Raw genomic sequence first — 11,319 nt, 5'->3', positions numbered from 1 at the left:
GAGACAGACAGACAGAGTTAGAAACAGTGAGAAACAGAAACACAGAGTTAGAGAGGCAGTCCAAAACCAAGTTAGAAAGAGAAAAGCAGAGTCAGAGAGAGACTGAAAGGTCAAGTGAGAAGCAAAGCAAGAAATACAGTGAAAAAAAATGACTACATCTCAGCAAAGAAAGACAGGAGCCAAGGGGAACAAGTGGGCTGTCTTGACTAGGGGTGGCTTAACTTTACTGCAGGAATGTTTTTATTCTCAGCAAAACACTGCAAGGTGGACAAAGGCAAGTCCAGGTAGCAATTCAATGACAGATGCACTCCGTGGACACGCTGCTAAAGGTGAATTTACACGCAGAGCAATCCATGGAAATACAGCAGCACATGGGTTTTCCTAACTCCATTTTAATCAGGGAAATAAAAGCAGATCAAGCAAGTCAAGAATGGGAGAGCTATCCCTAGATTTTCTTGCTCTGCTCTTCTCATTCACATGAGTACCTCTGCGTGGCCTTCTGAAAAAAATCAGAGAGTTCCATTAAAGACTGCACCACTGGGAAATGTACTTACATTAGCTGTAGAAGCTGAGAGAGCTCGAGGAAAGCAAATGATGCTCAGGGATCTTCTGTATCCTCAACATCATCTTGCATTCCAGAGATTTAATATTATGGAATCACAAAGCTCAACTAAACTCTAATTTAAAATATATATTTGTAAAAAAATAAAAAAAAAAAAAAAAAGGCAGTAAGAAAAAATAAATAAATAAAACAAGCAGAAGAAAAAGGTGATTTCTTTTGTTTCCAAGTTATTTCCACTTCCCCCAGGATTTAGAAAAGCCAGCACACCATCAAGTGAGGGAAGGATAACAATTTGGAAGGACTGTCCCAGTCCTTCCCTCTCCTCTCAGCACTGCTTTAAAATGATGAAAATTATACAATTTATCATCTAAAAGAATTGTGTACCTCATAGAAGGCAAATACTTTTACTCCAGGTATGCTGGGGGAGGGGGGGAAACCCATAAAGGATAAGGTCCTCCATTACTTCCATTACACTATGAATTAAAAATATAACACCACATAAAAAGACAGTATTAATACTGTGGGAAAAACCAGAACCATCTTGCAGTCATAAAAATAACAGCCTCTGTTACATGTTACTGTTGTTCATCATTCTTTCCGGCTGTGGGACAATTGGCTTCATACTTTTTCTTCAGGGCTTTCAAATATAAACGCAAACTGCCAGGGTCCAGTCGAGAATTTCTGGCAGCCTGAACCAATCTCATTGCTAACTGGAATGTAGCCCTCTCCTTCATCATCTCAGGACTACTCTTCTGCCTGTGCTGCTCTTAAAAATATACATGCATTAAAATATGAAATGAATTGTGTTCTATTATAAAAATACTAGTATTAGCTATTTTCCAGTCTGTTTTTCATCTCAGAATTCTTGGTTTGAATATAAACATTACATCCAATATTCCTTTACCTTAAGGGCCATTTTGTGTTGTCAGCTAACAGTGACCTTCAGTATAATCTTTCAGAAATACAAATTTTAATTAAATCTCTTTTCATTAAAACATAGGAAGTGCTTATCCTGTATCCTTTCAGAAATTGAAAATACATTTGAGTTGCATAAAAACTGTGAAATACAGTATTAAAATTTTCTACTACATACCAAAATTTGTTCTGCAATGTGATTTGTGATTTCCTTTGCATCCAAAATTATGGATGATGGTAGGGAGGACACTTCTGCAGCTTTTAGTCCTAAATATATAAAACACAAATCAGGACTTTTAATGCAATTTTTATCCCTACCTCCCATTTTATGTCTTCCAGTATCAATTTTGCCTGTTTTTCTAAGGAGTGAAGATTTAATTGTTATTAAAATATTTTTGGCATATTTTATCTTTGTGTGTTTTTTGGTTTGTTTTTTTTGGGGGGGGGGGTTGTTTTGGTTTTGGGTTTTTGCTTGTTTTGGATTTTTTAAATTAATAAACAGTGAGTTTTGGAGAGTTACAAAATAAAATGTCTACAGTGTTTTAATGCTATCTCTGAAATACACCTTGACATCAAATTACTGCTGGTAGTACTGTAAATGGCTAGAATGAGACATTAAAAAAAAAGGCACCATGGTGCCAACCGCTTTCTCAGTTCAGGTTTTTAATTGGGCAGAAAATACAGAAGTTTTGCTAACTGAACTCTCAATTATATCCAGACATCCAGTGGACATGGATGCCATTTTTCAGCTTCTTTGTTTCCAACAGCCAAACTTCCAGATACTTGGGGTAAGAAAGGTATGTAAACTTTTCTTAATATAAATTTTTTTTCCTGCCCTAACATGATTTTTTAGCTCTTTGCTTTGACTGTACTCCCAGAAAGTCTGTGGTTCATTGGGTTGTTTAATACTGCAGGTTTAAAAATGAAAAAGTCTCATGAAGAGCCCTTGCACCCTTTCTTAGAATGTGACTTTTCTCAAATTAGGTGAAGCCAAGACATGAGCATTGAGGTCTCCTGTTCTCAGAGATGACTCTCTATACATACAGTTCTTCAGAGTTAGTGGTGGTGTAGCATCTAAAACTGAGCTTGTACTGCCACAGTTAAACAAACTTATTCTGAAATTCCGAGCAAGAAACTCTTTAAGTTCTGTTACTTGAAGCTTAACTAAAATAATTTCTAGTCTCCGGTTACCAATAGCTTGCAAAGGTCACATGCAGCTAATTTCCTCCTGATTAAATGTTACCTAAATCAAGGAATCAACATTCAAATCTCGTACTTGGAAGCATACAGATTTCTTTAGATCTTTGTCATTCACTCTTTTCTTTATTGACCCATAATTAATCAATCTCTACAATCTACACTATAATTTATTCTAAAGTTAAAAGAGAAATAAATCCACTTTACAGAGAACACTGATGCTTTTGTACATCTTCTCAAAATTGTCTTAGGCTGATATACTGTAAAATTCCTCTCTTTTTTAAAGAAACTTGATTCCTTTTGGGTAATCAAAAAGGGCCAACCTGCTGTTAACCAGCCATACCACTGATTATGGCAGACACATCTTGAAGTCTCTCCAGAAGAAACATTCACTTCCGTAAGTGCAGATTCAATGAACTCCAATAGCATGTGCTCAGAATGACTCAACTCATTCAAACAGACATGAATCAAGGATAAACGGACAGCAGGAAAATTTAATTTTTTTTTCCTCTATAAAATATCAAATAAGTTCTTCATACTACCTGCAACTACTCTCCCTCTATGTAGTTACTTAAAACACACACTGATTTGGGACAAATTTTAGATCTGCAGATTTCTGTATCCCTCTCTTTGAGAGAGACACAAACTCAAGAGAAACCTGTCATCAGAAAAAATACTGCTAAATGCCTAATGACAGAAATAATATCTTGTGTAACTTTTTCCAACTGTAAGTCACAGTGCAATCCATTACCATAGTTCTTTTCCTCTGTATATCCTTTAGAAAGTGTGTAAGAGTAAGCAATTTTCTCCTTATTTCCAGCACTGCTTCTCACATGTTGCACTTCAAAATGGCAGTTTTCCACATTGGGATATAAAGCATCTATATGACACAGTTCCAGGAAATGTGTAGCTAACAGTGTAAATGCCTAAATAAGGAAACAAAAAAAAAACAAAAAACCAAATTTATTTTGGCAATGATCCAGAAATAAATAATAGTAAATAAGAAAAATTAAATCATCTCACAGATGTTCAGGTTTTCCTCCAAAACACTGAAAAGCTGTCTTTATATTACTAAGGCAAATGAAAATCCTTAAGGGATGCCTTCTGCTGTTGGCAAGTACATCTTTTCCAATTGGGGATTCTCCTGCTCATTTCTCAATAGCAGGAAAACAGTATCAGAAACAAAAGAAAGAAAGAAAATCCATGATGCTTACAAAATCTGACAAGTGTCAGGAATGACTGTCAAATGGTTGCTTAATTCTCTCAAGGAATTCTTTATCAAAAGTACAAGTGACAGAAAGTATCTGAGTTTTTCAAAACAAAAAACCCACAAAAGTACTCTGAATAAACTCTGAGGACAAACACCTGCACACTCAACAGGTTTGTAACAGCCACCTGAGCTTGATCACATAACTAGATATAGAGGTGAATTTTAGCAATCCCTCTAAAATGATCTTCCACTCTCCTAAAGAAGTTTCTGTGACCGATTTCTAAGTTGTTTGGAACTACAAGGTAACCACCAGGTAAAGAGGTTCACCTTTAACATTCAAGCGCAAAGCAAACCTCAAACCAAAGTAAATACAGCAAAACTAAACAGACCGGGTTATTTCTCTTTCTAGACAACTCACAAGTTTGCAAGCAAGTTGGAAAGATATGGTGACCAGGGTACAGATTCTAGATGAACTAGAGTTACTTTTCATCACAGTAGCTTGTGTTATGCTGTTTTGGGTTTGTGACCAAGACAGTACTGATAACTCCCCTGTGTTTTAGCCACTGCAGAGCACCATTTGCACAGCACCAAGGGCTGCTCTCCTCCTCACCCTGCCCCACAAGCAAGCAGCCTGGGGCTGTTCTTGGAGCTGGGAGGGGACACAGCCAGGATGGCTGACCCCAGCTGACCTCAGGCATATTTCACACCATACCACACCACCACAATAAAAACTGCAAGGAAGGAGGAGGGAGGAGGACGTTCAGCCTCTCTGGGAACAATCTGTACGAGGAAACACAGCACTGCAGGAAATGCCTAAACATCTGCCTGCTGCTAGGAAGCAGTAAATGAAGTCCTTGTTTTGCTTCTGCATACTGCTTTCCTTTACTTACTAAACTCTCTTCCTCTCAGCCCACAAGTTCTTGTACTTTCGCCTTGCTGATCTCTCCCCATGTCACTATGAGGAGCAGGCGAGCACCTGGCTGGTGTTCAGCAGCTGCCTGGGGTTTAAATCACAGCAGCCAGTGAACAGAACTGCAGCTTATGTCAGCATCTCATTCCTCTATCACCGTAATTCTTACTGCCCACCAGTTATGAAAAATATCATATTTAGCCAAGAAATCTTCACAAAAACCCATATCAAATTCTGAGAAAATACTCTATTTACTTTCAGGATGACAAAACAATTGTAAGGCTTACATTTCTTTCAAAAGGGAATTACCTTTAAGTTCAACAGGTATTCACAGGCAGCATAACAAATGCCAATACCTTCTTCGGCACTGCCAAGCTCGTCGATAATGATGAGTGACTTATCATTAGCATTTTGTATGATGTACGTTATCTAGAAAAGTATTCAAACAGCTGTCAATTTCAATCAAACAAAGACTCACACTACAGCACTCTTCCACTGAACATATCACTTACCCTCAGAATTGTATCAGTTTGTGAGAGGAAATTGAGAGAGCTTAGGCCCCTACAAATGATTATTTAAAGTCTAAGCAAACCTAAAAATGTTGAAAGTACTGGTCAACAAAGCACTGATTTTTACTCACATTAGAGTATCCTTCTACTTAGGAGACGCCTGGTTTCCTTTAAAATAGACGAAGGCTGAATTTTTTACTGTTTTTCAAAGTACACTCTTTCAGTGGATACATACTGGTACAATTTCTATTAATTTAACAGAAAAAATGCCCTTTGGATCTGGATAACTATACTTCATACCTCTTTAATTTCCTTCATGAACGTTGATGCATTTGTTTCAATATCATCATCCATACCTATTCTGGTAAAAATCTGCTCTGCAATTCTAAAAGAACAGTACTCTGCTGGGACATAAGAACCTACAAAGCAAGTAAAATACAAGTTTGCCTCACCACTATGACACTTGGCCGAAGAGGTCACTGAGAAATTACTTTTACACTTGGTTTTATGTACAGCAGAGAATGCATCTTACTTTGATGAAGTCATTAAGACTACGCTCTACCATTAATTTATAAGAAAAAACATTATTATATAGATAGGATAATTAAAGAAGCTTATCACTGAAACTTTTCAGAAATCATATGCCTGAAATTGTTTGTGAGTCTAAAGGGATGCAGAAAAAACAATGAACTCCAGGATTGTTTTACATTTCTGTGGACACTGATTTACTAAATCCAAAAAAACTTAAGTTTCCCAAAATCAAGATTATGTTGCCTTTGTCAGATTTCAAAGCATAGTAGTTTTATCCAAAAGGAAAGAACAGGAACCTTTTGCCAAAAGCTTCACACTCAGCTTTATTCACATTCAACTCATGTCTTTGAGTGCAATTCCTCAATAACTTGCAGTTATTGGGAACTGAACCCACAAATGCGTGATGGCTAAATTTTATTCTCCACTGCTAAGTAGCTTCATTCTATAGAGTTGGATCTTTGACTTGTGCTACCTGACTTACTTTTAAGAAAAGTCATGAGCAAATCATGAACTTAGGAATGAGTCTTTTATAACTTTAGTCGCAGAGCCTTGCAGCATTTGTTACTACTTTTATCCAAAGTAGTTGATTGTTTATCTATTAATTTTACTTGTCTGGAAACATGTTTCTCTACGTAATTTAGGTATGCTCCAGGTCACGTGTTTCTTCTGGATGACTAACACACGTGTCTGACCAGCACACTTACACTGGTAAGGACACTATCAATCTAGCCTAAGGTGCTAGACTGGGTTATGGTGCTCCAAAGAACTAGGGCATGCAACTGTCCTTCTCTGAAGATAGACTGGGGAGACTTCAGGATACACAAATGGGGCCCCAGAAGTTTCCAGGGGCAGATGAAAAACCTTAAACAAGGTGTAAACAACACAAGAGCTGGTAGAAAAAAGTGGACTACAAATTACCTGTTAATATTTTATTTAGATATAACATTATTCTGGAAGCTAAATCATTCAACTATAAATATTTTTAACCAGAAAAAATGTGCTGCAGAAGATTATTAATATTGTACACTCTTACTCACCAATCTGTGCCATAATTTGACAGAGAGCAATCTGTTTCAGGTATGTTGATTTTCCACTCATGTTTGGTCCTGTAATAATGACAAAATTGTTGCCCTCTGTCAGGTACGTGTTGTTGGACACAGGTTTTTCCATAGCTATCTTTTCAAGAATGGGATGCCATCCCTGCTTGATTGCTAAAGTATCAGTAAATTCTGGACGAACTAAATGAGTAAAAAATATGTAAAACATTGAGGAGTTAGTGTGGGAACCTTTACATTATTAAACTAGTATGTTTTGAAATAAAGTTAATTCTTCCAGAGCAGAGCTCTTGGGAAGAATTACTGGCCACTTTCAGGTACAAATTCTGATTACCATTAAAGCCTTCATCATTTATGACTACAAAAGAAACCAACAACTAAAACTTTATTTCTAAATTAGTGTTCTGTGTTCTGTTTGTTCTCTAGTAAATAGGGCTGGACTCCAGTAATAAAAATGGAAAGAGCTGAAGTATTTTTACAAAGTACGGGAGCTGTGGACTTCTGTTACTTCTACATTTGTATCCTGTATTTGCATGGTAAACAAGAAAGTAGCATTCCTTCTATTTTTGTTGTATGCTACCATATTGATTATTTTGGAATGTATCATGCCCACAAAGATCCAGTGGATGCTGGAACTATCTCTATGAATTTCTGTATGAGCACAGTTTTCTTCTGAACCAATTACATGTGACTCCTCTTTCTGTACTGGCATTAATGGAACAGGACAAAGCATAAACAGAGAATGTCCATACACTTCATGCTCTTGAACAGAACATGCTTATTAAACTGTCTCTTTTGAGAAGAATGAGTGGGAAGGCTTATGGTAGCTAACTAGAAGAATTTAATTTCAATGAATGGAAGGAGAAAGAACATCAGCATAAAACTGGCAAAGATGGACCAGAGACATTCACCTGCAGACTACTGAGACAGAAAAAGAAATGGAACCAGACCAAACAGCCTGGTTATTCCCCATCAGAAGGGTCTTTGCCTGGCCCATAACAGAATCAAAGAAGGAACTTACCATAATCAGAAAGAGTGCAGGCGTGGGCAAATGAAAGCAGCATATCCAGCATAGACACAATGTCAGACAGCTTATACAGGCAATGAATGTGTTCATAAATCTCATTCAGTAGTTTACACACTATTCTGAAATAAGACACTGCTTCAGCTGTTGCACTGCACATCCTGTCACTTTACACAACTTCCAGAAATACAGGAACTATCATGTTCATACCACATACAGTAGGATAAAATGTCACTCATAAAACCCAATCACGTCTACCAGATGTGAACAAATGTATAAAATTCATGAAGTAAATTAAGATCTTGTACCATCATCTCAGCTGACATTCTGCTGATCAGACACAAGACACATAGCTCAGCTACCAGCAGCTCATATGACAGCTTCACACAGAGAATGAACTCAAAATACAGCTATCAAATCAAGTATATTTCATTAACATGTGATTGTGAATCTAATTCCCTCAGACTTTCATGTTAAAAAAAACCCTACATGGTTGCTAAAAAGAATTTCCATTCCATTGGCAGGTAACATTACACTTCCTAAGAGTGAATCAGAGGTGAGAGCAACACGACAGGCAGCAAGGACAAGATACAGAAATAGACAGCTCTACTCTAAATATAAGGAACTAACTAAAAGTAATGATTATGCATTACTGATATGAAACACATTAATTGTGCCATTTTTTGTATATAATTTACCCATCAAAATTTTATATGATGACTACTTCTATTAATAAATGCAAATATATTTGCAATCATGCTTAATACAATGCACAATTTATGGAGGTTTTTTGTCTCAGGAGGTACACTTGAATAGTGTTGCTTTAGACTACCTCTGTAGGTAGCCATAGCTTAACAGAAATATAGCTTTAAAAACGCATGTAATTAGCTGATAATTAGAGAAAATAAGCTTACTTAGCAAATATTAAATAGTTTTAACAGGTCTTACAAGTAGGTCATGTGATATATTTCTCTCAGGGACTCCTGACATCTTTCATTCATTTTTATTAAATCTGCTGAAGTGAAGCTGTACGTGTTTTTAATTTTCGTGATCTATGGGGAATTGAAACCAACAATAAGAGGTTGCTTTATTATCAGAAGGAAAAACAGCTTCTAGAAACCAAATTGGAAACCATATGGAGAAACAAAAGAGAAAAACCAGTCCAGTTTCATTTTTACTACATATATTTTTATGAAAATTCCATTTAAGATAAGTTAGTAAGATATACAACTTTATTCTTACACAAAACACAGTTGCATGTACATGCAAATTTGTGATTATAGAACTGTATATAGGGTAGCTACAAAGGCATCCCAACTAAAACTTCATTTACTTCTAAGTATCTTCACTGAAATTATTTTTGTTGTTGGTTACTGCATAATGTGTGCTTTTAAAATGCATTATATATCATAAATAAAGTGTACAAATATATTATGCTAAAATATAGTTTGTACAGATACCTTTGTAAATTCTGAAGGAAGCTGGCCATTAGGTAATGCTGAACAATCAGCATTCATCTGGATAAAAAATCCACGAGCAGAGCTGAAGCTTGTTTTCATTGGCAGACTGTACTTTTCTGCAAGTTGTGTTATCATACCTACATAGCACAGGCAAAAATTTCACCCAGATTATGAATGTTCATGTACTCCCCTCCCCTCTACATGTGATGCTACAAAGATGGAAACTGCTAATGGAAGGTTCCAGAAATACAAACCAGCACCATCTGTATTTTTCACTACATATGAATGTAGGATTAGAACAAAACAGAAACTTCATCACATATGATAGGTGTTAAAATTTCTGATGCTCTTTTAGGTTTCCAACTACAGACTAAAACTAAGATAGTCCTTGAGCTAGAAATCAACAATCAGTTTCAGAAGAATTTTTTTCCTTATATTTTGACATAATGGTAAACAGGAAGGTTACTGAAACACAGCAATGCACATCATGCTAAAACTCATTTTGTTCCTATTCCAACACTTACTAGCTTAGCTAAAAGGTAGTCCACAGATAGATCAAGACTGCTTAAAACACAAAGAACAAAGAACTTGGCTATTTTAAATGAAGAAGCTAAAACAAAGATTTACATGCTTTATGCAGAATGTTTTAGGTTTAGTAATTCTGTCCCATTATTTCAACTTTTTTGCACTTTAAGAGGACAAGGAGTAACAGAGTTGGGAATACAGAAATCACCAAGTAATCAATTTTATTAAAATAAAATTGAGTTTTTCTCCAGAAATGGAGAATCTCAGTTGCTTATCAATGACAATCAATTAATATCAATACTAAATACTTTTTTACATATGAGAAGGATATAAAACATATATAACTACATTAAATTACATGGCTTCTATAGGTCAAGTGCAATGTACTTTCAACTCCAAATACATACAATTTTAGTTTAGAAATACCTGCTATGTCATCAACAATTTCCGTGTATGTTCTACGAGCTATGTCAAGGTATGCATTGATGTTAGGCTTAACAGCATAGCACTTCTGGGTCCTCATACTCAAACATCCTTTTGTGTATCTTGTATCATCATTGATTACACTTGTAATCTTTTCAAGTATAATTCCAAACCTGCAATATCAGTTGTATCACTAATTAGATACATCATACTTCATAATTTTTACTTGCAGTATCATTGTCAAATTACAAGTAGCAGTATTACAAATAAGTGAAGCTAATTTTAAACTTTCTACTGTTAAAAAAAAACCAAACAAACTATATTCCATTTCTATTTTCAGAATGAAACCGTGAATGAACCAAAGTCTGACTAAAAATACTATTCACATCTTTGGGAGATATAAATTATTTCTCAAATATACCTTTTTTTCAAATACACGACACTTGATTTTTGCATTATTATGGAGACTCTAGGAAAGCACTACTCTTGCCTTTTCAGAATTATTTCTAAGGGAGTTCAGCTCAGCAGCAACTCCACTATCACAGCTAGCTCTCTTGCTTTTATCCTGGATTCATTAGTTGAAAATTAGATTTGCTGACAATTGAAATCACCTTTAATCAAAAGAACTGAGCTCCACCCATAACTACAAAAAAGCAAGGATGCAACATCTTTTATCTTACAGGCACTTTTGACATGAGAGTTTCTAACACAGTAGCTAAGTATTATGATAAATACCTGGTATCTTCAAGAGAGCTGTAATAAGCCTTTAGCAGCTGTGTGTTACAGTTTCTTAAAGCAGCCTGTTGAAGATTAAAATATGGACATGACAGTTACTTCTTTTTGCAGCCTTTTTAAAGGCCTGAAAGCTTTCAGACTCAGTGGGGCTAGTCAGCAATTGTAGAAACAGTCACTGGAATCTGAGCAGGAGTTTCTGTTCAAGGTTTGTTATGTTGCCCGATCCGAAGAAAACACAAACAACCGAAGTCGTTTATGCGGTG

The 11,319-nt window shown here is 35.9% G+C and overlaps 1 protein-coding gene across 7 annotated transcripts in view; it reads right to left on the bottom strand.

The window, feature by feature from the left end:
• Nucleotides 1–946: 946 nt before the first annotated feature.
• Nucleotides 947–11,319, bottom strand: part of LOC306816671 (mutS protein homolog 4-like) — a 31,953-nt gene continuing 21,580 nt past the window's right edge. For 3 of the 7 annotated variants that reach the window (XM_079333102.1, XM_079333096.1, XM_079333100.1), the window contains 11 exons: nt 11,057–11,121; nt 10,325–10,494; nt 9,374–9,510; nt 8,862–8,965; nt 7,911–8,035; nt 6,872–7,072; nt 5,604–5,722; nt 5,104–5,223; nt 3,426–3,600; nt 1,656–1,744; nt 947–1,323 (listed from right to left, as the gene is read on the bottom strand). In XM_079333102.1, the coding sequence (XP_079189228.1) occupies nt 1,138–1,323; nt 1,656–1,744; nt 3,426–3,600; nt 5,104–5,223; nt 5,604–5,722; nt 6,872–7,072; nt 7,911–8,035; nt 8,862–8,965; nt 9,374–9,510; nt 10,325–10,494; nt 11,057–11,121 (1,491 nt within the window). In that variant the 3' untranslated portion in view covers nt 947–1,137. Of the gene's footprint in view, nt 1,329–1,655; nt 1,745–3,425; nt 3,601–5,103; nt 5,224–5,603; nt 5,723–6,871; nt 7,073–7,910; nt 8,036–8,861; nt 8,966–9,373; nt 9,511–10,324; nt 10,495–11,056; nt 11,122–11,319 lie in introns of all 7 variants that reach the window. The other 4 variants (XM_079333098.1, XM_079333099.1, XM_079333097.1 and 1 more) reach the window with 4 other exon arrangements.

The sequence above is a fragment of the Erithacus rubecula genome (genome assembly GCF_903797595.1).
Source record: "Erithacus rubecula genome assembly, contig: scaffold_141_arrow_ctg1, whole genome shotgun sequence".
Classification (NCBI taxonomy): Eukaryota; Metazoa; Chordata; class Aves; order Passeriformes; family Muscicapidae; genus Erithacus; species Erithacus rubecula.
Note: the sequence above shows the minus strand (reverse complement) of the source record. Positions and strands in the feature narration are given on the sequence as shown.